The sequence below is a fragment of the Spermophilus citellus genome (assembly GCF_964194105.1).
Source record: "Spermophilus citellus genome assembly, chromosome: 1".
Classification (NCBI taxonomy): Eukaryota; Metazoa; Chordata; class Mammalia; order Rodentia; family Sciuridae; genus Spermophilus; species Spermophilus citellus.
Window position 1 is genome coordinate 276,594,248 of NC_138182.1, and position 26,453 is coordinate 276,620,700.

The 26,453-nt window shown below is 39.7% G+C and overlaps 1 protein-coding gene across 1 annotated transcript in view; it reads left to right on the forward strand.

Annotated features, from left to right (window-relative positions):
• DNAH5 (dynein axonemal heavy chain 5) overlaps positions 1-26,453 on the forward strand; it is a gene marked incomplete at its 5' end in the record, with an annotated part of 237,371 nt that overhangs the window by 16,128 nt on the left and 194,790 nt on the right. The window contains 11 exons of the mRNA XM_081288458.1: positions 3,423-3,557; positions 5,969-6,053; positions 9,580-9,740; positions 10,398-10,619; positions 12,883-13,020; positions 13,955-14,131; positions 15,914-16,027; positions 16,779-16,886; positions 18,549-18,671; positions 20,090-20,305; positions 23,087-23,194. Coding sequence (XP_081144584.1) covers positions 3,423-3,557; positions 5,969-6,053; positions 9,580-9,740; positions 10,398-10,619; positions 12,883-13,020; positions 13,955-14,131; positions 15,914-16,027; positions 16,779-16,886; positions 18,549-18,671; positions 20,090-20,305; positions 23,087-23,194 — 1,587 coding nt within the window. The remainder of the gene's footprint in view (positions 1-3,422; positions 3,558-5,968; positions 6,054-9,579; positions 9,741-10,397; positions 10,620-12,882; positions 13,021-13,954; positions 14,132-15,913; positions 16,028-16,778; positions 16,887-18,548; positions 18,672-20,089; positions 20,306-23,086; positions 23,195-26,453) is intronic.

Sequence of the window (26,453 nt, forward strand, 5' to 3'; positions counted from 1 at the left end):
ATACTTTGTGTCACAACCTTTGTAGAAAAATACAAAAAAATTGGTAGATTATTATTATTATTTTTAACCACAAGCCCCATCCTCTTCCTCAACTAAGTTGTCACTCGGGCAGTCCTTCATGTTCAGAGAAATGAGTGTAAATGGCACAGGTATAGCGATGATCTTTCAATCACTCTGAAGGTCCTCGACTTTCCCATAACTCTTTTGTATCCTAAATTTTCCCCCTTAACTCTACATTCCCTTTTAACTGTGCCCCTTTCCTTTATAGTCAAACTTTTGGAAAGAGTTGTCTCTAGTCAGGCATAGTTTTCTCAAGTCTAGATCCGTTGGCTTTCTGTCCAACCAGTGAAAATTCTCTATCAAGTTTATCATTACCTGTTGCTGCACAGAAAACCATGCCAAAACTTAAGGGCAGGAAGCAGTGACAGCCACCCATCATCTCTCATGACTCTGTGGGGGACAGGGTGGCTCCGTTGCTCTTGGCATTGGCTGGGTTGCATCATCTGTAGGCTCAATGAGGTTGGGACAGCCAGGATGGCTCACTCCCATGGCGGTGAGTTGGTGCATGTTGGTGAGGAGGGCAGTGGGGGCTGTTGACTGGATTGTCTTGGTTCTCATCCACGTAGTCTCCCCAGGTGACTTGGACTTGTTCAACATGGTGTTTGGGGAACATTCCAAGTGCAAAGGCAAAATTTGAAGATGTCTTAAGGACAAGCCAAGGGAGTGGTGCTACCTGGCTTTTTCCTGATTCTCTTGGTCAGAACTGGTCACAAGGCCTGCCAAATTCTAGGGAACAGGAGATCGAGTCTATCTCTTGGTAGGTCAATGTTAGGATTGCATTACAAAATAGCTGTGGGATGCCATAGCCATCTTGTGTGCACAGATGCTACAGATATCCTCAGCAACCCAGCCAATCCTCTGTAGCATTAGTGCTATTAGCCATGCTCCATCATATTGGCCATGCTCTATGGCTGAGGGGTGCTGCTGTCTCCTGGGCTTTTCTGTCTCTGCACACTCACACTCAACCTCATCTGTTTGCATTTCTTTCCCTCGTGTTCCTTACGGTTCTTCACTTTTTAGCTTTTTCATCTCCGTATCTTTTTTAGAAAATCATATCTGCACTCATGGTTTTAGCTTTTATTTATTTATTTATTTGACAATCATTTAGTGAATAATTAGTAAGCCTATAACCACCTGCTGCTCACAGTTTTGCAGGTGCTGTTCTGTACAACCCTCCAAAGTAAGATTCATATTATAGTCTTTTTTTTAAAAGAGAGAGAGGGGGGAGAGAGAGAGAGAGAGAGAGAGAGAAAGAGAGAGAGAGAGAGAGAGAGAGAGAGAATTTTTTAATATTTATTTTTTAGTTCTCGGCGGACACAACATCTTTGTTGGTATGTGGTGCTGAGGATCGAACCCGGGCCGCACGCATGCCAGTCCAGCGCGCTACCGCTTGAGCCACATCCCCAGCCCCATATTATAGTCTTTAAACCAACAAATGTCCATAACTACGTGTCTATGACTACATAACATTTGTGTTTCAAAGTGAGGGGTGATTTTTGTTCCACAGGGGACACTTGGCAATGTCAGGAGACATTTTTTTTTGTTCTCACACCTTGATGGTAGAAACCACTAGCATCTGTAAGGTGGAGACCCAGCATGCTGTTGAACAACCAATAGTGCATAGCAAGAATCCTCTGGTCCACACCTTCAATTGAGCTTGATTGAGACTTTGCATTTGTGTCTGTGTCTGTGATGAATTTCCCCTTGAACTTCAGATCCACATTTCCAGAGGTCTTTCTGCCTCTTCTGCCTGTGCATCAGTATACCTCTGAATCCAACACAGCCAAAACTCAACTAGTGGTCATGTTGCTATAACCTGCTCCTCCAGATGTGTTCCCAGAAATTGGGAAATGCTGTGAGAACCACCTGACTACCTCTGGGCGTGCGTGCCTCCAATCCACTTTCCACGCTGCTGTCAGGATGATGGAGTTTTCAGTGCTGCATAGAGAGCTAAATATCAATCTCTCCTGACTTCAAACAGAATCAGTGATTCTCTATAGACTTCCAATAATGTTTTAGCTTTCTAATGTGGCCCACAAAATATTTTATGATTTGACTTCTTTCTCATTTCCCATTATGTTTTCCTAATCCTTTTTCATTTGAGTCAGTGAGGCTACCTCATGGTTTCCAGAATGTACTGTGCTTTCCTGTGCCTCTTGCTTCTGAATGTGCAGAAATGTCTATCCTAGGAGGGATTCAATCTTCCTCCAACTCTGGGTCTGACCCACTTCTCCTGAAAGCTTTCCTGTTCTTCCTACCTCCAACCTCCTCAATCCTAGAGTGGGAGATCATTTTTTTTTGTTCCTTCTATAAGAATCCATAAATATCTTCTGCATTTGGGGGCCCCCAAATTTGATGCCCCACAATAAACATTACGCCACCCTGTGGTTATTTACATTTTCCTCTCATGTCCTGCCAATCAGGCAGTGAGCTTTTTTGAATTTACGGGATAACATTTACCTTTACAGTGATGGCATGTATTGTATTTGGGGCTTAATAAAATATGTTTATTGGTTAAAAGAAGGAAGCAAGAGGGGCCACCTTTCTCCTCCCCAGTAGAACCTATTGTCTGGAACTGATAGTATATCCTTATTCTCAGAAATGGATTAGAAGTCAAATGTCCACCAATACATTCATAATGAATATTTTGCAGGTGTTATACAGATTGGAATAGTCTGTATTAAACAAGAAAGAAGTCTGATGCATTCTTAAGGGAGAATACATGAGAAATACATGAGAAAATATTATGGTACAGGATAAAAATTGGTGCATGCATATGTTGGCATATATTTGTTTGAGCAAAGAGTATGGAAAGAAGGACTTGGATCTGCCAGTGTTGGCTATAGCAAACATGCTTTCTTATTGTAACTAACAATTAATGTTCAAAAAAGGAAGTGGTGTTCAGAAATTAATTTGAACACCAATTATGAACCTGTGAACAGACAATAAAGATAGAAGATAATGCAGAAGCTTATTATTTTAATGGCTGGGAAAAGTGTTTACAAAAATGGGGATCTCTCTTTTGTGTATTTATTAAATGCTCATATGTGCATGGAAATAAGTCTGTAAAGATTTAGAACAAAATGTTAACAGTAATAATTTCTGGATGGCAGATGATTTCTATTTCTTCTTTTTACTTATCTATATTATGCGATTTCAAAACAATGAGCACACCTTATTTTCTGAAGAGAAGTAATGTTATTTCTAAAAACAGAAGCTAGTACATAAAAACTGGTATCATTAAGTTGTCTATTATCTGAATCCCTAAGACTTGAAAAAACAGCAATTGTATGAAATTATCACAAAATGAATCCATTTGAGAACAGCAGTTGCAATATAACATTTCTATTCCTTTCTTTCAGCAAAGACTGAAGGAAGAGAAAGAAGCCAAGCGGGCTCGTTTGGATGGGAGACACGACCACTTATTTGCAATCGTAGCTTCCTGCTTGGACCTGAACAAATGCGAAGTGGAAGATGCCATTCTTGAGGGCAATCAGGTGCAGTGTGTTTGAGTTCTTACTGACTTGGTTGTGGAGGACATAGAGGGTGTGTGGCACTGTCCCATGGTGGGATCCCAAGGTGTACCTTGGAGGGCAGTGCCTGTTTTGAGGTAGCAGGGCTCCACTCTGACTCTCTCCTGGTAGTGGCAGCAGGAGTAGGGGTCTCTGGCTCTCTACTGTGTAGGGGACTCATGGTGATCATCTGAGTTCCACGATCTGACAGCAATGCCTGTGTCTCTCTACATCCAGTGAAGTTGGGCTCTGGTGCCATTTTGGAACCCAAGGTTAGGGAGCCAAATCTCCCCACTGCTCCCGGTTGGGATTTTTTTTTTTTTTGGTTATTTATTTTGCATTTATAGTGGCACAAGTGAATTGTGCCATGGTTTCCTGATTTGGGCTTTGGTTTGGCAGCTAAAGTTTTTGTTTTTTGTTTTAGATTCTTAACCTTGGCTTCCATTTTCCACTACAAGTTTCCTTCAAACCTGGGGTGGGATTTGCTCAGTAACTTGACCTTGATGGGGAAGTCCAGAAGTATGGCAAGACAGAGTCCCCTAGGAAGTAAGGAAGGCACACAATCATCCTATGATTCCTGAACTATAAAACAAAACTAATCAGACATAGAAAGAGACAGGAAGACCGACAGACAGACAGACAGAAGGGAGGGAAGGAGGACAGGAAGGGAAGGTTAAGTGCAGGAGTGTTGACCTGGCTATGTTGGAAGCATTGCCTTCACTATGTTCCCGGCTTGGAATGGGTCCCAGGGAGTCCGTGCTGCTCATTCCTACAACATCCTCAGTCTAGGAAATGTTACAATAGCAATGACAAAATAGGGCAACTTACTTTTCCTCATTGTTACCGTTTTATCTGTAGCATGATGGAAACTGAAGGCAACTTATTTCCATACTTAAAATCCAGGCTATATTTTATCCTTTAAAAATATTACTTTATGGTAAAATACACATGCAATTTACCGTCTTGCCTATCTTAAGTGGGCACCATGAAGTATAGTCACAGTGTTATGCAATCAATCTTCAGAACATTAATCTTACGAAGCAGAACACTCTATGCCCAGTGAACAATCGCTTCCCATTCTTCCTTATCTCCAGTCCCTGGCAATCACCATTTTACCCCCATCTACACATGTCACTACTCTAGGTGTCTCATATGGTAGAATTGCACAGTGCTTGTCCTTTTGTGATTGTTTATTTCACTTAGCGTGATGTTTCACCATTCAGCCATGTCCCGGCAGGGGCCAGCATTTCCCTACTTGTTAGGGCTGAGGAATATTCCCTTGTAAACACATGCCACCTTTGGTTTCCCCTTTCATCTGTGGCTTTGACCTTTTGTGGAAGCTATTGTGAGTAAAGTTGCTCTGAACACCCGTGTACAAATGTCTTTGAGGTCCTGCTTTTGATTCTCTGGATATAAATCCAGAGTTGGAATTGCTGGGTCATGTGGTGATTCCATGTTTACCTTTTTTATTTTTCAAGGTGGGGAGCACCGGGGATTGAACTCAGGAGCACTTGACCACTGAGCCACATCCCCCCCACCCCACTATTTTGCATTTAACTTAGAGACTTGGTCTTACTCAGTTGCTTAGTGCCTTGCTTTTGCTGATACTGGCTTTAAACTTACAATCCTCCTGTCTCAGCTTCCTGAGCTGCTGGGATTACAGGCGAGTGCCACCTTGTTTTCCATAGTGGTCTCAGCATTTCACATTCCCATCAATAGTGCAAGAGAGTTCTGATTTCTCTACATCCTTGCTGACACTTGGAATTTTTTGATAGTGGCCATCTCAATAGATGTGCAGACTTTGTCCTTTTTCTTCTCATATAAGTTCTAAACTGGGCTGTGGACTCTTTATAAGAAGTGCTTCTATTGGTGGCAGGGCAGGTGTCAACCAGACACACAGCCAGCCTGGTGGATGGGATTAAAGCCAGGCTGCTGCTGCAGGGGTGGTCCCTAGTCACTCCTCCCCCTGCAGTCCCCGGTCAACCTTGATTAGCTCTAGTCTGGTAGCTGGCTTTGGAAAGGTTTGTTGTCTCTTTCTTACAACTGACTGAAAATGAAATACTCATCTGTATTCATATCCACCTTCAATGGCTCCACACTTTAGGAAATGAGCAAAAACAGAGGGACAAGCCCTGGTCAGATGTGCATTCACAGCAACTATTTCCATGACTAATTAAGTTACTTCTTTGAAGTGACTTTTTTTCTATGATAAGGGGTGTATTGTTTTGTAGTTTTTGTGTTGGAAGGAATATCCCTTCTACATGGACTGCCCTGGATACAGTTCGATTTGAATAAGAAAGGTGATACAAATTTTGCTCTTTTATGCCATCAATTCTGATTTAAATGCAGTTTCTTATGTAGAACAAATTCGTTACCTTGCCTTTTCTTTCCCCCAGATTGAAAGAGTTGATCAACTTTTTGCTGTTGGAGGTCTCCGTCACCTCATGTTTTACTATCAGGACGTGGAGGTAGCAGAAACAGGTATTAAAATTTGATGTGACATAACCCAGAAATGTCATTGTATTTATCTGAAGTTGACAGGAAGACAAAAACCTCTGGGAGAACGAGTCGGGCATCCTGGGGTGGGGGTATGTGGGAACCACATTGTGCAAGGAGTGGGTGGCCTTGCCAAGGAGATGTGTTCACCTCCAGGGCTGGGGATGGAGAAAGCAGTGTTTAGCCCAGGGCTGGGACTCCTGCTTTCTCTTCCTTCTCTACGCTTGTGCTGGCCAGAGGGGAATAATAAAATCGATTTTGTTTTGAGACTTCCTGTTCTTATATGTCAAATCATTCTATGTACTTATGTTCTAGAACTTCTAATTGGCATCTGTTTCTCTTATTAACATAGAAATTATTGCCAGTAAGTATAACATGAATTTTTTTTTAGCTAAATATCACATTGTGTTTATTTTCTGCTGATTCTGATTTAAATGTGCAATACTGAAAGACAAATTTTTAGGCATTTTCACTTAAGAAAAATGTGCAGATTCTTGGGTGGCTTCAACTGGTATCCCCCATTATACTTTTAATTCTATTTTAAGGCCAAACTAAGGACATAAATAAGTAAATTATGATTATGTTAAAGTATTATATGCATCCTTTATGCCACTTTCAAAAAAAAGGGAAAAATAGTTATTATTCTTGACATATAACATGAATATGCTTCCTTGTTTAACAATTAAAGAAATTATGCATGCAAATTCTAAGTGATTGGCATTTCTCCAGTTATCAGTTTGATATTTTGTGCTCAGATGGTTCATTATATTTTGAGTGAAAGATAGAAGTTTTGATTGCAAAGCCTGAGTTCAAATGGATGAAGTTCACACATGAACTGTGCACAGGGTAAAGCTGGTCTTCTGGTAAATTATACATGAAAGGAGAAGGGTTCGTAGGATGTAAACATAAATTCAATCTTATTTTCACAGCTTCTCAATTTCCCTTTAAACCTTTCTACTGTTTGTTTCTGAATTTGGGTTAAGATTCAGGCAACCTCATGACTTTTCCCAGACATTTTTAAGTAGGAATATTGCCTATTGATATTTCAACTTGCAAACTCTTAATTCAAAAATAGAATTGTCCAGCTGATTAGAATTATTTGATCAGAATTTAAATCATCTCCCTTTCTTGCCCTTGCTCATCCCCGGCCCCGCCAGCCCCCAGCAGGACCTCTGAAGTTGATGTTCACAGTGGGAGAGAATCATGTGGTCTTCCTTTGCTTCCTTGGTTGACTCTTCTACCCCTTGCCATATTGGGTTAGCCACTGTGTTTGACTGTGCCAGGCTGAGGCAGGGCAGAGATGAGAGGGAGCTTTTTGCTGGACTAACACCTTTGTAAGTGGCTGACCTTGTACTCCCTGGATTCTTGTGGCCCCATGGTGGTTATCCTCTGAGGACATTAGCTGCATGTCCACTGGTGGTGTGTGGTCCTCAGCACAGCTCCTGCTGCCTGCCTCTGTATTGTGGTAGCATATGCAACCCCAGCTTGCTCTCTCCAATTATCCTTCCAACACCCCTCTGAAGCATCATCTAAGGTGGCTCCAGGCCATCCACATGGTTCCACTCAGTGGTTCCACAGTTTAGCTATTGTGAATTGTGCTGCTATAAACATTGATGTGGCTGTGTCCCTGTAGTATGCTGTTTTTAAGTCCTTTGGGTATAGAGTGAGAAGAGGGATAGCTGGGTCAAATGGTGGTTCCATTCTACGTTTTCCAAGGAATCTCCATACTGCTTTCCATATTGGCTGCACCAATTTGCAGTCCCACCAGCAATGTATGAGTGTACCTTTGTCCCCATATCCTTGCCAACACTTATTGTTGTTTGTCTTCATAATAGCTGCCATTCTGACTGGAGTGAAATGGTATCTTAGAGTAGTTTTGATTTGCATTTCTCTAATTGCTAGAGATGAAGAACATTTTTCACATATTTGTTGATTGATTGAATATCCTCACACTTAGTGCCCTTTGTTCCTACCACCTGTGGACATGTTTTCAGTTCTCAGTCCAGCCCTGACTCTTGGGGCCTTGTTGCATGCTGTATTTAGATTTCCTGGGCAAGCGTCACAGACAATCCATTTCATTCTCAAACTCCAGGAGGTATAAACCAGGCTCGTTAGATGGTTGAGTTGAAGATCCCATATTTCAAGAGTGGCATCTGTCCTACCTCACCTTCCTGGCTTTAGTACTGTGAGTTCAGCATCCTAGGAAACCTCTCAATTCTGGGGCAACTGGGATCAGTAGCTCCTTGTTGTTGACCTGGGGAATAGCAGAAGCACTCCAGACCTCTGCCCTTTGCATAGCACAGTGGTCCTCGAAATCCTCTTCAACCTAGCTCCTCTTGACCATTTTGGATTCTGATAGGGGGTGGAGGAGTCTAATGGGTACCGAAATTTATGCAGTTTTTTTTGTGTGTGTGTGCCATGAGACACTGTTTTCTATGACCTGTCGTAGCTTGGTGCCTTGGTGGAAACTTTTTGTTTAGCATCACATTACCTGTGAGATTCTGGGGGTATTCATTAGAAGGGGGACATCATTTTAAAAGAAGGAGAGCTCTTCTGCTTTCCTTTAGGGAGTTCTTTCTCAAAGTCCTGGTCAGACTTCTCTAGTGTCACACCATGAGGAGGAGGAACTCCCAGACAGCACTGCTCCAGCAGGTCTAATCCCGGGGCTCAGGACTCAACCTCCATTTCACCCTCCCCCAATTCCTCCTTTAGCACTGTCCTCCCACCTAGTAGTCTTGGCTGAGTCCCCAGGACATTTGGAGATCTAAAACTTTCTTGAGCCTTTAAGAACACAGTAGAACAGCTCACAGTACATTCTGTGTACTTAAATGACGCACCCCATGAGCTAAGTGCTTGAACAACCAAAAATAAAATTTAAAATCCTGACAATAGTAACACTTACTGAATGAATATTTTTCTGTTTTCCTAAAATAGGGTTTACATGGATTAGCTCATGTAATTCTCACAATTCCAGATGCTTCATTTTAGAATCATTATTCCCATTTTTCAGATGAGAAAATAGAGGCAAAGAAAGAATAAGTACCTTTTCCAAGATCGCATGTTTTGTAAGTGACCCTTGCAGTGTCCTGGAGGACCAGCTAATTGTGTTGACTATGGCCTGGAAGGGCAGCCTGGAGAGGCGACTCCTGGTGTTTGACTTTGGCTCTTCCACCTGTTGGCTGTGCAGCCTGGGCAGGTCACCGATGCCCACAGGTTGAGAGTTTTAACAATGTAGACAGGAACCTGGTGGAGGTCAGTGACATGTCAGTAGATGCTCTCTGCTCCGTCACCTTTCTTACTGCCCTTGAAGCAATGATTTAGAAATGAATCTAGGATCTGAAATCAAGAGATCTTTATAGACCTTTTCCGGGCTTAGGCTAGATTCCGGCCAAGTCATAGAGAACATGGGCAAGTCAGCAAGGGCAATATTTTAACAAGGAACCTTCATCCTTAAGTATCTATGTAGACTGTAAATGGAATTTGTGACATTAAAGCTCTCTTGCATTTGCAGGACAACTTGGCTCTCCAGGAGAAGTCAATCTTGTTTCTGGAAAGATTAAAAAACCTAAGGTGTTCGTGACTGAGGGAAAAGATGTGGCCCTTACAGGAGTGTGTGTGTTCTTCATCAGGCCCGACCCATCCAGAGCCATCACTCCTGAGAACATCCACCGGGTGAGGGGCAACTGTTTACACCTAATCTCCAAAAACCCCCTGAGCTGTGCAAAAGTGTATTTCCTTGTGGAGAAAAGCACTGTGTTCACTGCAGTATCTAAAACTACTTTCAAGGAAGTACTTTTTAATCATTTAAAGCAAGCAATCAAGAAGACATTTCCTTTAAATGTTTTGACTAAGCAGGCTTTTATTAAGAAAAATTGATATAACATTATATCTGTGTATACAGTGAGGTATTAATAAGTATTTCCCATACATAATTTACTTAATGACAAGTTGCAGACATTGAAAATAAGATTTCTCTAAGTGGATAAGTAGCAATATTTATGGTGTTTTTTTTTTTTTTTTTTTTTTTTGTGAAACAAAGTGCATCCAAACAGGTGTCCCTTGTCACCTAATGGGTGCATTATCTTCTTGGAGCAAATAAATTGGCAAACATCTGGTGCTCTATTTCATGCTTTTATTGTGATAACTGCAAGTTATAATGGGAGATAGCTTATTTATTAACCAGGATATCAAAGTAATAACTCACTGGTTAATCTATTAATCTATTAATCACTAGATTTTGATTAATTAGCAACTTTTAGAAGTGACCCGGTGGCTATGTAGCAGTTGAGGATAACTTTTACAATAAAGCATCTCCTGACTGCTTTCCAGGAGGTGAGCTTTAACATGCTGGACACCGCAGATGGGGGGCTGCTAAACAGCGTGAGACGTTTGCTCTCCGACATCTTCATTCCTGCCCTCAGAGCTTCAAGCTATGGCTGGGGTGAGCTCGAGGGTCTTCAGGACGCAGCCAGCCTTCGCCAGGAGTTCCTGAGCTCTCTGGAAGGCTTTGTCAATGTTTTGTCTGGTGCGCAGGAGAGTTTGAAGGAGAAGGTAAGAACTAGTAAGTTGTCCTTTTAAAAGTGATCAGGTGGCCAACTACACAATCTATGCGTGGGTGACACTTCTCTTCCATGATCTGCATTCCACCATGCTGAAAATCTTGCAAAAATTAGTAGGCGATTTTATGGTGCCCCCAAGATGCCATGGTGACTAGATTTAAGTATTTATGTGTGCATAATAATAATTAAGGCATTTGGGTGCTCCATGAAAAGGCTGGCAGTGATGTAGGTTTTTACTCAGTCATTTCAGATGTTTGACAGTGAAGACAAGAGCATGAAATACTTGTAGCATTGATGTGCATCCTTGAATTAAAGGAATCTGGAGCCAGGTGTGTGTGTGTGTGTGTGTGTGTGTGTGTGTGTGTGTGTGTGTGGTGGGACACTCAGTGCGTGGTGGCAGGTGGGACAGTGGTGGAAGGAGGAAAGAGGAATTGTTTCGTCTGCAGGGAGTGGGTTGGGTCCTGTTGCTTAGCTAGTGACTAAAACGGTCTCTAAGGACCAGTTTAGCAAATATGGAGGCTCAGCACTTTTCTGTTGGAGATTATTTGGGGGCAGAAGTTAGCAGATGTACATTTTTGTGTGTCTGAGGCAGGTGTCAGTGGGAGAGAGAAGAGGTGAGGGAACACTGGAAAACAACAGAGCCCAGATCAGATACCCTCAGGAGGAGAGATGCTGCTATGGTACTGGTGGCAATGCAGTGGCACTCTTTCCTCTCCAGGGAACACCAATCCTATTGGAATATTTGGAGGAGATGTGCTTATTGAGGGATGTGGGATTGGGGAGTTGAGCAGATTTTATCCAGACGGGGGTGGATGAATCAGTTAACATCTGAATTGTATTTGCCATGAACTAGGTTATAGGTCACTCAAATGCAGGTTGGATCAAATGAAATTGTTGGCCTTGCACTCCTCAAAGCAATGCTTTCACTTCATACTATAATAAAGGTATTAAAAGGTGGGATAGATTCCCATAGGGGATGAAGCATTCTCTCTGGGAAGCAGTGGCAGCTGGGCCTTGGGCTGGCTGCTGAAGGTGTGTGGGACCATGGAGAAGTGCTGGAAGGCCTTCCAGGCTGGGCGGTGCTAGCAGAGGTGCACCAGGGTGGCATGTGGGCGGGGGTGACCTAGGTGAGTTTGCCAGAGCTCTGTCAGACTGTAGCAATGTGAAGAACCCCAAGTGACAAGGCCACTTCTGGGGTGACAAAGTCACTCCTCTGAGTCCAACTCATGAGGACAGGGCAGATGTGGAGCTTGGCTTTGTATGGAAGGCTGCACAAGCATCGCATTTGAGCAGAGGTGAGCTTGGGAGGCAGGACTGGGGACCACCAGAAGTCAGGGCTCAGGGCTTTTTACAAAGCCTGGTGAAGGAGACCAGAAACCTTGGGGAGGATGAGCAGTGGCTGTGTTCCCTGTGGCAGGACCCTGTAGCTGGAACACTACCTTCCCCTGCAGGTACCCTCCCCTTCCATCCTTCCTAGGGCCTCTGGCATTCCAGGGGTGGGGCTTGAGCTTCATGGAGTTTGAGGATGACAAATAGTCACAGCCCTTCCTACTGCTTCTGATCCTGCTGTAGGTAAAGCTGGGTCTGAGGGCTGAATTCAGAGATTTACACAGGTAATCAGGCACACATTTGCCAGAGGAAAATGCCCTTTCAAGCAGAGAGGCCCATTTGGTGATTTGGTATATTATTTGTGTTTAAAAACACTTCTTTGTGAATCCAAAATCCACCTCCCAGCCCTCTAAATTGAATCCAAGTTTGCCCATGAACTTGCTACCTAGAAGGGCATGGGAATCCTTTTCTCTCATTAGTTCCAAAAAGGAGTAAGTAATAAATTAGGGACTACTATCCTCCACCTCCTCCTGTATTTAATTTCCTTCAATCTGTCTAAATCATTCCCTTTGTTTTATAACTAGGTGATAATTTTCAAGTTCCTTATTAATTCCCAACTTTTGTGATGTGTGACCTCCCTCTCTTGCTCCCTCCCTTTCCCCTTCTATCTGGGCTCATCTTTTAAATTTCGGAGCTAACATTTGACCCCATGCTCAATCATCTTTCATAGTTCTTGATTTGTAGGGAAGACTGGGCATCGTATATTGAACACCATGCTTTTAGGGATCTTTCACTGAGGGAGCAGGAGAGTGTATAGAACAGGACTCCCTTGAGATCTAGGCTTGGGGGTGATCAAGAACATCGTGTGCATGTTTATGTGTGTATTTAAAAGCATCATCTTGTTATTTAATCTTCATTTTAATTAGGTGAGCCTTCAAAAGTGTGACATATTTGAACTGAAATCCCTGAAGGAGCCTATAGACTACCTGACTGTAGCTAGTAACCCTGAGACTTTGGAAAAAGTAGAAGGTTGTGTGAAAGTATGGATCAAGCAGATGGAACAGGTAATTCCCAGTTTCAGATGTCACATTACTGAATTGCCTTCGGAATAGGGTCTATCATAACATTCCCCTTTGCCACTGTATCTTAACCTGTCCTTAAGGAGGTGAGAGGACCAGTGTGCCTCTCCTTTATGGTCACCAGTTAAGAAGAGTGAGACCTCTAAGCGGCAAAACTATATGACTCTGTACTTCAGTAACTAGAAATATGCACTTCACCAATTTCTTTGGAGAGAACCTCTGTAGAAGAACAAATTTTTACTTCATTGTGTTCTTCAAATGTCCTTCAAAAAGCTTTAGACTTCACTACAAAAAATATTTGGGGAAAAGTCCTAAATGAAGGTGGATATTACCTACATAATTAAAATTCACCTGCTCAAGGCATGACTCTCCCAAGGTTTTATTACTTCAAGATTATATAGTAAATGAGCAGGCAGAGAAATTTTCTGAATCCAGGGTCACCTAGAAGCTCAATCAGTCCTTGTTAAACAAGTAGTTTTCAGTTAGAACAAATCAGCTTAATTTTTGTTGCCTTTTTTTTTTTTTTTTTTTTTTGGTACCAGGGTTGAACCCAGGGCCACTTTACTACTGAGCCGTGTCCTCAGCCATTTTTATTTTTTATTTTGAGACAGGGTCTCGCTAATTTGCTTAGGGTCTTACTTAATTGCTGAGGCTGACCTTGAACTTGTGATCTTCCTGCCTCAGCCTCCTGAATCTCTGGGATTGCAGGCTATGCCACCACACCCTGCTTTGTTGCAGTTTTGATAAAGATACATGTTAAATTAGTGAGAGACCATCATCAGAAGCAAGTAAATGAATGAAAATGTGTCATGATTCAGATCGTGTAACCTCTTTAACTTTCTTTAGCTTATGTATCATTTCCACCCCTCCAGCCCCATTCAGTGGCTCATGATTTTTTTTTTTTTTTTTGCATTTACAGGTCCTTGCTGAAAACAATCAGCTGCGCAAGGAAGCAGATGACGTGGGGCCCCGAGCAGAGTTGGAGCACTGGAAAAAGAGACTCTCTAAATTTAACTACCTTTTGGATCAACTGAAAGGCCCGGATGTGAGGGCCATGTTGGCGGTGCTTGCTGCAGCCAAGTCCAAACTCCTGAAGGTTGTCAGCCATTCCTTTGTGTCTTATGAAATGAGAATGAAAATCCACTATGCATAATATCAAAGTGATAAGAAACAGAAAAGTGCTATTTTGTATTTAGGAAAACCTTTTAAGTTTGAATCATAGTTTTTTTTTTATAGAATTTTGGATGCTGTGAAAATAACTGTTGAATTAAAAAAAGATTTGTTGGGGGTACTTGTATGTATTGTAAGAGGGCATTGCATGTAATTAAGATAGAACAATAATATAATTACACACATACAGATAAAATGAATTTAGACCTTACAGAGTAGTGATAATAAAACCTCACCTTATCTATGTTTAGTCCTGATATATTAGTTTTATAATGCAAAACATATTACCCATATTTAGGCAACCCAAAACAGCAAATATTTTTATCTCACCATCTGTGGGTTGGGGTCTGGGTGCAGTATAGTGGGTGCCTCTGTCTCAGGATCTCCCATGTGGTTGCAGCTGGGATGTTGGTTCACTTGAGGGCTTGAGGCACGAGGATCTGCTGCTGAGGTGGCTCCTGTGGTGGTTGATGGTTCCTGTGGTGGCTGAGGATTCGGCACCTTGCTGGCCATTGGCTGCAGGCTTCCTTCAGTTCTTTACCACACAGACCTCCTGCACCCCCGCCCCACAGGGCAGTGACAGTGTGGCTTTTGGCTGCTCTTTCAGGGAGCAAGGGAAGTCCAGTAGAAGCCATAGTCTTTGTAAACCAACCTTGGGAGTGACATGTTGTTGCTTTTGTCATTTTCTATTTATTAGAAGCCCATCACTTGGGAGGCTGAGACAGGAGGATCATGAGTTCAAAGCCAGCCTCAGCCAAGGCAAGGCACTATGCAACTCAGTGAGACCCTGTCTCTAAATAAAATGCAAAATAGGGCTGGGGATGTGGCTCAGTGGCCGAGTGCCCCTGAGTTCAATCCCTGGTACCCCCCCAACCCCCGCCCATCACTAGATTTAGTCCATGATCAAGGGGAAGGGATGACACAGAGCATGAATATAAGGAGTTGGGGTTCCTAGGGAAAATGGTGGACACTTCCTAACTCACTGGGCCTGGGTGCCATAACCCCTGTTAGTTGCTAGTTGCATAGATGTTTTAATCCATGTGCATAATTTGAATAATCATTTGTTTCAATAAATGTGCTTTATATTTATCTTGTATCATTAAAGAAATATGAGAGACGAACCTTGCGATATGGTTCAGTATTTCTGAATACTATCAGTAGGACCTTCGTGAAGTCAACTAAATGTATTGATTCACGCTAAATCATTTCCTCCTACCCCTTTTAGATACCTTTTCATTTTGAAGTTCATCACCAAGAGCATAGTCCTGGCATAAGGTTGTCAGCTAATAAATAATTGCTACATTAATTGATGGACAAAGGCATAGGGATACAGGGAAAAGGGGCTCAGGTTAGAATAGAGAGAAGACAGAAGACAAGGGGTGAGGTATGAAGTGGGTCCAGTTGCCAGTGGAGGCGGGGGGCTGTGAGTTTAAAGGGAGATCCTGTCCTATTGGGGCTCTATGCTAGCTAGAGAATAGATTTTATAAGAGAGGGCCTGGAAGAGAAGCCTTTTGACATTTAGTCAGAAATTTTAAGTTGTTCTTCAACATAGCAATGTCCCTCACCTCCGGGATTCAGTTTCATGCAGGCTGCACAGAACAAATGGCAAGTATGACCCAAGGGATTTGTGGTGACACTTAGTAGCTCTTATGTTGGAAGTTGCTCTGTTAGTAATTGTATTAAGATTGCTTTCCTGTATTGTGCTTAGGCTTGGCGGGAGACGGATATTCGAATCACTGATGCAGCTAATGAAGCAAAGGACAATGTCAAATATTTGTATACACTTGAGAAATGTTGTGACCCTTTGTACAACAGTGATCCCGTGAGTTATGGATTTCTACTCCTTTAGTCCACCGATGACCCTGTCTGCACTAGCTGATCAGAGTGCTGCGTGTTGGATTTAGATACTCTAATATGTTGAAAAAGTTCTGCTCTTTTATTCTCAAGAAAATGGTGTATCACTCCCTGTCCCTATCCATTTCTATGTCCGTCTCATCTATCATCTGTACCTATCGACATACCTACCTTCTACGCCTACTATGGAAGATAAATTATGAAATGTTACATTTGGAAAGCATATACTACACATTTTATTTTTTAAAATTTGCTTTTATTGCTACATGATAATCATACATGATGGTGGGAATTATTATGACATATTTGTATACCCACATAACATAATTTGATCAATCTCATTCCCTGGTGTTTATTTTCTATTAAATATTTCAGTTGATTCTGGATTACACCTTGAAGAACTGTGGGAATGGTCACTTGCTGGGTTTTTAAGACAATCTTTTGCTTTAGGAAGTGCCTAATTTTATTTATTATAAAATCAACTGGTAATATAACCTCTTTAATGTTGCTTGCATTGAAATAAAATTTGATTGACTATAAATGACTAAAATAATAAAAAATTATTGTTAAATATTCTATATTTATAGAAAACATTAGGTAGCATTTAAAATTTAAATAAAACTCTCAAATTTTATTCTAATGAAGATGAAATGATTATACAATTAGCATCTGGATGAATTTGACCTTGTTTCCCCGAAAACTTTGGTGCTATCTTCCAGATATCTATGATTGATGCTATTCCTACACTTATAAATGCAATTAAAATGATCTACAGCATCTCTCACTACTATAACACCTCTGAGAAGATCACATCTCTGTTCATAAAGGTAAGTGCATGGTGCAGAGTGCCTAGTCACATATTTCTTTGCCAGTGGTCATTTTTGAAAATTACAAATCACCAAATTAGTCCAATCTAATGTCTATGTGTCTTACAATTTAAAAAAGGTTTAGTCTATTGATAGAAATAGAATTAAATTTGTGAGAGGTAAAGTATAGCAAATAAAGAATTATTTTCCAAAATAATAATTGTGATAGTTTGTTATTTATATAATAAAACAACAACAAAAAAAGCTCTTTTTGGAATTTCTTTCCCTTTGTTAGCTAGCCCATTCTTTATTCCTATGGGGCAAATTATAACTAAGAAAAGCTACAGTTAACTGGCTATCTCCCATTTCCTATTCTTTACACCACGGTCCCACATTCATTTTATGCCACAGTTGCTCACTTGGTGTTATTAGAACAGTAATCATGGTAATAAAAGCCACTTTCAATGTTCCAGTAATCTACAAAGCAATTATAATGATTCTGTCAAAAAAACATAATGATGTTTAGACCTTATGTCCTAGCTCACAAGCGTTTATGATAAGCTCTGTTGCTATTTCCCTCTTTGAAAGTCTCTAAGAAGTAAATGTCTATTTCAATATCAAGGCAAACATTTCAAATGTTGCATTAAAACAGAAAGATTTTTGACTCTTGAAGGCTGTGTTCCAAATCCCCTAGTAGCACAAGGCATAATTCTTCCTGGGAACAGAAACGGTCAGCCTTTAGGGCTCCCTAAGGGGATTTTCCCTCTGCTCTGGTGTGGGCAGTCCGGGCGGAGAGCAGGGATGCCTGCAGGATCCTCCCCTGTTTCTTCATACTTTAAAACTGAGTGTTGGGGCCAGGGATGATATTCTGTAGATAAATGAGACTCAAAATCTGATTGAATTATTAATCTAGATTTCATACATATTATTTGTAAGACTTGATTTAGGGTAAAATTGCAAAACTACTGTTTGTCAAATTATCAAAAATCTTTTGTTATGGAACTTTTAAAGTAGTACAGAAGCGTAGAGGTTTGTATACTGAACCCCCATCCACATCTCACCCCAATTCAGCAATTATCATTACACATCTGATCTTGTTTTGCCTACAATTTCACTCCTACCCTGCAAACCCTGGGTATCATATTATCCTGTGCATACATAGCAGTCATTTAATTTTTCTTTTGTTTTATTTAGGAAAAAAAATCAAGAAAATTCTGAAGGCTTTTTTTTTTTTAAAGTTTGGAGAGATGAATAATATGTTAGTGTTTCATAGGCTAGCTTTCCTGGCCTTTCTGCGATCTCCTTTTGACATTTTTACTATAGGTCATGGTGGCATGAAATATCAAAGTGCTTGTAAACTGTGAGGTAGATGCTACAGCAGGCCACCTAGGGAGATCAGGGAGACTTGTCAGATGGTAAGACAGGGAGGTGAATCCTTTGGTTGGTTAAGACCTTCGTCTTGCATGAACAAGATGCTGCAATTGTTGACTTTCTGCTGTGCTTCCAACTCTGTGATTTCACAGATGATTTTGACAGTATTAAAGGTTCAGAGCTTATTATAATTGTGCTGGGAGAAAAGAAATCTAAAGATAGAGTTCACAGACTGTGAGTTCTGAGAGTAGAAGAGTTGAGGGTCCTCTACTTTGATTTGTAGTCCACAGCTATTTTATTGGAAAATTCCAGGTGACAAATCAGATGATATCTGCATGTAAAGCCTATATTACCAACAATGGAACCACTTCCATCTGGAACCAGCCACAGGATGTTGTTATGGAAAAAATATTATCAGCAATTAAACTGAAACAGGTAATGGCTAGCTCAGTAATATCTTTAGGTGTTTTATTATCTTTGTTATTTTTGCTGAGACTATCTTAAATTATTTAGCATTTATACTATTGGTTGCTTAAAAGAACAGTAATTTTTTAAAAATTATTTACTTATCTTAATTTGTTATACATGACAGCAGCATTTCATTTCATAGTACACAAATAGAGCACAATTTTTCATGTCTCTGGTTGTACACAAAGTGGTCACACCATTCGTGTCTTCTTACATGTACTTAGGGTAATGATGTCCATCTCATTCTACTATCTTTCCTACTCCCTATCTTCTCCCTTCCCCCTCCTTCCCCTTTGCCCTATCTAAAGTTCCTCCATTCCTTCCATGCTCCCCCCACACCCCATCCCCATTATAGATCAGCATCCTCATATCAGAGAAAACATTTGGCATTTGTTTTTTTGGGGATTGGCTTACTTCACTTAGCATAATGTTCTCCAACTCTATCCATTTACCTGCAAATGCCATGTTTATTCTCTTTTAATGCTGAGTAATATTCCATTGTGTAGATATACCACAGTTTCCAAAGACACATGAAAGAAAGATAACTTAAGACCAATATCTCTAATGAACACAGATACAAAAATTCTCAATAAAAATCTGGTAAATCAAATACAAAAACATATCAAAAAGATAGTGCACCACAATCAAGTGGGGTTCATCCCAGGCATCAAGCTTGGTTCAACATATGGAAATCAATAAATGTAATTCATCACATCAATAGACTTAAAGAACAGTAATTTTTTACTGTTAAGAAAATTGGGTGCTAATAAACCTTTCCAGAAAGCTGAGCTGTTAGAATCCTACTATGTCCTGATACTATGCTAGGTTCTGGAGCTACAGGATGAAGAAGATGATATAGTTTTACTTCAGCATCGTTCTATAGACCTATGGGGAGATAGGCACATCCATGCTGTTACCAAAATGGTGGGACCAGGGTAGGAAACCATACCTTTGAGTTGCACCATGAATAATTAAGAGCTTGCTACATTGGAAGATGGGAAAAGATGATATTCCAGGCTGACAGATAAAGAAACACAAAGACATGAAACTGTGAAAAGGTGGACATTTTCTTCCTAAATTTGCTGTCACCTGCCCTTAAGAAAATAAAATTATTATTGTGTGTTCTCTTTCTTTCTTATTTATTTGTTTGTTTATTTAATGGTCTGGATCTGGAACTCAGGGTCTTGTGCATGTTGGATAGGTGCTCTACCACTGAGCTACAGCAGAATGCATTTCAATTCATAGTACACATATAGAGCACAATTTTTCATGTCTCTGGTTGTACACAAAGTGGTCACACCATTCGTGTCTTCTTACATGTCCATCTCATTCCACCATCTTTCCCCACCATGTTCACTTGCTTATACTTGGCTTTTGATTTTAAGGAATACCAGCACTGCTTTCACAAGACAAAACAAAAGCTTAAAGAAAAACCAAGTGAAAAACAATTTGAATTTAGTGAAATATATATTTTTGGAAAATTTGAAACTTTCCATCGACGCCTTGCCAAGATAATGGACATCTTTACAACCTTCAAGACGTATTCAGTCCTGCAAGACTCTAAGATTGAAGGGCTGGAAGACATGGTCACTAAATACCAGGTTTTATACTTTAAAACTGTATTCACTGCCATTGTCCATAACTAAACTTTAGTATTTGATGAAAATAATGTTATTTAGAATGATTCAAATCATCAGTCTATAATGTAAAATATAATCTCGTGACCCCTTAATAATGAAGAAATTGGATTTGTGTATTGCATAATTGTGTTAGTATGCTCTTTTCAGGTGTGTTATATGAATGACTTTCCAATACTATAAAATTAATTACCATTAGAAAAAACTTTTCCATTAGTAGAATAAGAAAACTGTTTTAAAATAACATATTATTTCATTTACTGAGTCAAGAAACATTTAATGAAGAACATAGTAAGTGTCAGGCACTCGTTGACACCAAGTTCTGAGTATCATTCAATTATCTGTGCATTTAAGCATTCTATTTGAACACATATTAAAAATATAAAGAGACAGATTTTGTTGGAGTTCTAATATTCCTAATTATTTTGAATTTTCTCTTTATCCTGTAAAGGGACTTGTATGCTGAATCTCAGTTTTGAAAGTGGGCACAGTGACCTACTAGTGTTTTGAAGATTTTTAAAAGACAATTTACAAACAGAATATGTTTTGAGTTTTTAATGTGGGTCTAGTCAATTTTTCCTTGTTTGGGGATATTGACTCTAGAACTTAAATTATTATTTTTCCTATTTGAACTTGAAAAGGATCACAAAATTTACAGCCACACATTAATTTTTGTACTCTAACTGAATTAGGGGAATATAAGGAATCTTTTTCATTTCCTGAGTACATCAGGTTTTAGGAGAGAAAATACTTTTATATTGTAGGGAACATTTAAATTGTGCTGTGTATCATCTGCAAGGTGGATAAGCTACGCTTTGAAACTGTTGTTTTTTTCAAGGCAAAGAGAATAGGCCCATTTATATTTTCAGTTTGGAATCGTATAAATTATTTTTTTATTTTAACAAAAAAATAACTTTGGGACAAATTTAAAAGCTTATTTTTGAAAGAGAAGTTGAACTGTACATCTAAAGGCAGATAAGAAGCTTCTTTTAACCCGATAAAAATACTGCACAATTGCTTTGAAATTTTAAAGTGAAATACTGATTAAAATGGATACACCAGACGGTAGTGAGATAAAACGTAGATGGTTCATGAAAGCATAAAGTGAGAGTTTCATGAAGCAGGGCCAACATCAGAAGCTCAAAATGGCATCGGGGGAATGAATCTCATGCTCTCTGCCTGGCTGGTAAGACCCTGCCCACCCCTTTGCCCCCTTCCCCTGCTCCTCGTCTTATTGCATCGTCTTCAGACCCAGGGCAGGCAAGGTCAGTCCACTCAGGGCTTGCAGAGCCTTTTAATTTTTTTTTTTTCTGGAAAGTTCTGCCTCTGGATAATCTCATGGTTGTTTCCTCTTTGGCCCCTACAGCTTGACTTAAATCACCCTTTCAGTGACATTTAGCTTGACCTCTGTTTCATTACTTTAAGTGACATTACCCATTTTTCCTGGTCAGAGCTGATAGTCTTTGTTTAATTGTGATCTCTATATATTCCAACTCCCTGTCTCCACCAAGTATGTGGCTAGATGAGGTCAGGGTTATTTGTCAGCTCTGTTTATTCCTGTGTCTTCAGAGTTTACTGGCACAAAATGGGTGTGCAATAACTATCTATCGAGTAAATTATTAAACAGACTGAGTTTGATTAATTTAAAGGTCACATTAGTTCACTTATTTAACTTAATATTCTTAAGCAATCATTAGATCTAATCATAGAGCAGGATTTCCTCTGGTCCAAATCTTTTAAAATAACTACACTAAGTAGTAATTTAAATCTTTTAAATTACTACAATAAGATGTTATAACATATCTTTTCCATTTTTTCAGATGCAAAATTTCTAAAAGTAACTGATTTTGTAGTTACACAGGATGAAGAAGTAGGTTGTTTTAACTTGTAAACTTGATTCAAGAAATTATGTAGTTTATACACCTTTGTCTATTGAGAGATTTGAATTGATGATTAAGTAGAAATGACTTTGAAGATGAGATCATGGAAGGAGACCCAGTATTCTTCATAAAAATTATATGCCTCTGTCAATAGTGTGGGCACCTGGGTTTGAGAATGGCTTAGTACCTGTGAAGAGTGATCACAGAGCACTATAGCTCATTATTCAGTGCAAACAAAACCTCTGATGATAGTATTTTCAAGGAGATGAATTGCTTAATTTGTACTTTCACAGTCACAGACTGTAGCCTTGCAGGGCAGTAGGAAGCAATTAATTTTAGAGAGTTTTTAAGTGGTAGGTTGTGGTTTGAGTTTTTATTTAAGACACTTGAAGCTTGGGTAGTAGTTATCTTATCAGTAGATATTAGAACCCAGTCAATTTATTCCTATATTGTTTGTGTTGTGTAAAAACCTTATTTATATTCTGAGATGATTTAAATTATTTAACAAACAGTAATTTTGTCAATTCTACTGACTTGTTTTTGTTATTTCAGATGTGATTAATAAGTAACTTTTAGAGAAAATATCTCTCCTAATTTTCAAATGTGTTTTTTAATTTATATTTTTTCTTCAAAAATATAAAACTCATGAAAATGCTTTCCAAATGATTTCTTCAAATGCAGCATGGTAAATTATACTGCCTATAAAACAATAAGCACTAAGCAATGTGAGTAATTACAGAAATAGGCTTCTTTTAAAATACTTTTCCCTAGGAATGATTGTGTAGATTCTGCATTTAAGGGTCACAGTTAGTAAAGTAATGCAAGAATATTAAAATGTTGTCTTATTTCTTTCATAATATTCCAGGACATTGTTGCAACCATAAAGAAAAAGGAATATGATTTCTTAGACCATCGGAAAATGGATTTTGCACAGGATTATGAAGAGTTTTGCAGGCAGACTAATGACCTTCATGTAGGTTGTATAATAATATTCCTGTTGACAGCCGCATGTTTATTTTTCCCTTTCTGTGTAATGCTGCTAATCATTAGCCATTCAGAAGAGAGAGGCGTCTTCATCATAGAGGTGACCGATAGCAACCTCCGTCTGCATTTGGTGATTTCAGATGAATAATTGAGGGCTCTATTTTGTTGATTAAAGGGTCATAAATATGGCTTTGGATAATGATCTATAATCACAGACTTCTGCTTGTCTTCATCCTAGGTCTTAGAAAGTTAACTTTCATCTTCCTTTGAAACACTGTCGCTGTTAGAAAGGAGACATTTGCTTCCATTTGTTTGTTACTTTATAGCAATGATTATGCTCAGAGGAAGCCTAAGCAGACCTCCGTGGTGTCTGGCAGGTCCCAAAGGCAGGGCTGCTGCTGGCCTTGGAAACCTTAGACAGGATGATGCCAGGACCCCACTTGATCTTGGGGGTCTCGTTCCCCTCCCCACTATTCACTGTGAACAGTCATCTTGACCTACAGCCCTTGTGAGCAGCATGGCCATCATCAGCTTCTGAGAACATACCATAAGACTACTCCAGCTCCAGATTCCTGGGGCAGGGTATGGGCTTGCTAGTTCCAACAGAGTGCAAAGCCTGTGGCATCCTGTGGTAAATACAGAAGGGAAGGACTCAGTAGGGTTCTTGGGAATGTTTGCTATGAGGAAAGGTGATAACTAGTAGGAAATGGAGATAACCTGTAGCGTCTGCCATATTTAATGTGTAGACTTCTTTTATCTCAGTGAGGTGCAAGGGTACAGATATCTTTCTGATTTTAAGAGGAAAATGACCATTCTATTACTTCCTTTCTAGAATTTTTCGTTTGCACTAAAGTTGTGCATGTCAAGGGGAAAAGAGCTGGGAGGCATTGTTGGAGGAGTGAGTTCAAAGTAGAAGGAATTGTCACAAAGCTAGCTAACTGTGTGCCAGGAGCTGTCCTGAGCACTTCGTGTTTGTAAATTGATAATCACAATAACCCTAGGAAGTGGGTGCTCTATAACTGTCATTTTGCAGAGGAAGAAATTGGGGGATGATGAGGTTAAGTGGTCTTCCCAAAGTCACAGATAACAAGTGGCAGGGTTGGGGTCAAACCTGGGAAAGCTAGCTCTAGAATTAAAATTCTGAACCATTAGGTCTATGACATTTCATTTGATGAGAAGATACAGTGCTTATAATAATTTAAACAATGATATGTTTTGGGGTCTGATTCAAACATAAGGGCAGTAGATCCTGATTTCTTTGTACAGCGTGGGTCCTGATTTTATGTTGCATAATCCGTGTCCACTTGTCCTGCCCTCATCTGTGTTTCCTCAAAGGTTTTTGATCACATGGGAGGTACTTCAGTAGCTAATGGTAAGCACTTTGAGGGCAGGAATCATGTCTTAGCCCCATTTGTTAATAAATAGATTTACTGCAAAGAAACATGTGTTTACTATATAACAATGATGTATTAGGCATCTATGCTGTGGGTAGATTTGCCTCCTAAACTTACAGTCAGACAGGAAGCAGTGATATGATTGAAATGTGAGTGCATATTAAGTTAGAACAGAGGAATGAATACAGCACCCAAAAGAGGGGAGGGGATTTCGATTACAAACTAAAATGACTCATTATAAAATAACAATATTTTGATACTGTGCCAGAAAGCAAGGATTCAAAGCTAAAAAGATATAGACCAAGTCCTACAGAAACTTGTAAGGAAGACAGGCTTACAAAACATGCAGAGAGTCAGATGGTTGCTATACCAAATAAGATAGGGTATACACCTGAGGGACAACGGTCTCATACTTCTGCTTGGCTAGGGTTAGGAAGGGTCCCAGGAAAAAGTCTATGCTGGATGCTAAGGAGGTGTTTGTGTTTTCCCAGTAAATGGGATAGATGTTAATTCATAAATTACTAAAACGTGTAATTTAGTTTTTTATTATAGCTTATTAACTCTTATTTTATTAATTTTTTTTTTTTTGCAGTTCTTGGGAAAGAACCCAGAGCTTCCCACATGCTAGGCAAGAGCTCTACCACAGAGCCACACTCCTGGCTGGACTCTAATTTTATTATGACTTAAATTTTTGTAGTTGAATGTGAGAATGTGGAGTATATTGTATTAGTGTTTTGGTGTTTCCTTGGATGTCCTCTGAGACATTAGGTCATTGTTAAGTTTTGCAAATGTTCTGTGTGTGCTGAAATGGGTAGTGTTCCTGTTGGGATTTGGGTTCTTTATATCTATATCAAGCTTTTAATTGTATTATTAAAATATTTTCTATTCTTATTAAGTATCTTTAAAAATATTTTTTAAAGGAGTAATTTTAGGTTCTTAGAAAAATTGAGAGAAGGCCCAGAAGTTTACCATATATCCCCTGGTCCTGCTCTGCCCCATTGTGTGACTTCTCCCATTATTGACGTTCCTCATCAGATGAATACAATTGATGACTCTGTGTTGACACATCATTGTCATCCAAGTACATCATCCACATTAGATTCACTGTTGGTGGTGTACATTCTTTTGGTTTGGACAAACGTATACTGACATATATCCACCAATTATAGAAAAATGCAAAGTATTGGCACTGCCCTAAAAATTCTCTGGATCCACCCATTCATTCCTCCTTCTCTTGACAATCACTATCTTTTTAATGTCCTAACTTCTGGCAAACATTGACCATTTTATTGTCTTCATGGTTTTGCCTTTTCTGGAGTTTAGTTGGAAGCAGATAGCCTGTGGCCTTTTCAGATTTTCTTCTTTCACTTAGTTTCATGCATTCATGTTCCCTTCATGTGTTTTCATGGCTAGATAAGTCATTTCTAAGAGTTATATTCCATTACTCAGTTGTGAAGTCCCACAACTGATTTAATTATTCACCTTCTGGAAGATGTTAGTTGCTTCCAAGTTTTGGCAACTGTGAACAAAGCTGCAATAAACATCTGTGTGCAAGTTTTTGTCTGGACGTAAGTTTTAAACTCCTTTGGATAAATATCAAAGAGCACAAATGTTGAATTATACAGTAAGAATATTTTTAGTTTTATAGAAATCTACTAAACCATAGATTGAATGTGTCTGCACCATTTTGCATATTCACCAGCTATGAATGATAGTAGAGCTCCTGTCACTCCAAATTCTCCCCAGCATTTTCCATTTTCAGTGTTCTGGACTTTGGCCATTCTGATAGATGCATTGTAATACCAAACAGTTTTTGATCTCCTTGAGCTATTGTGACTACTATGTCACAGATTA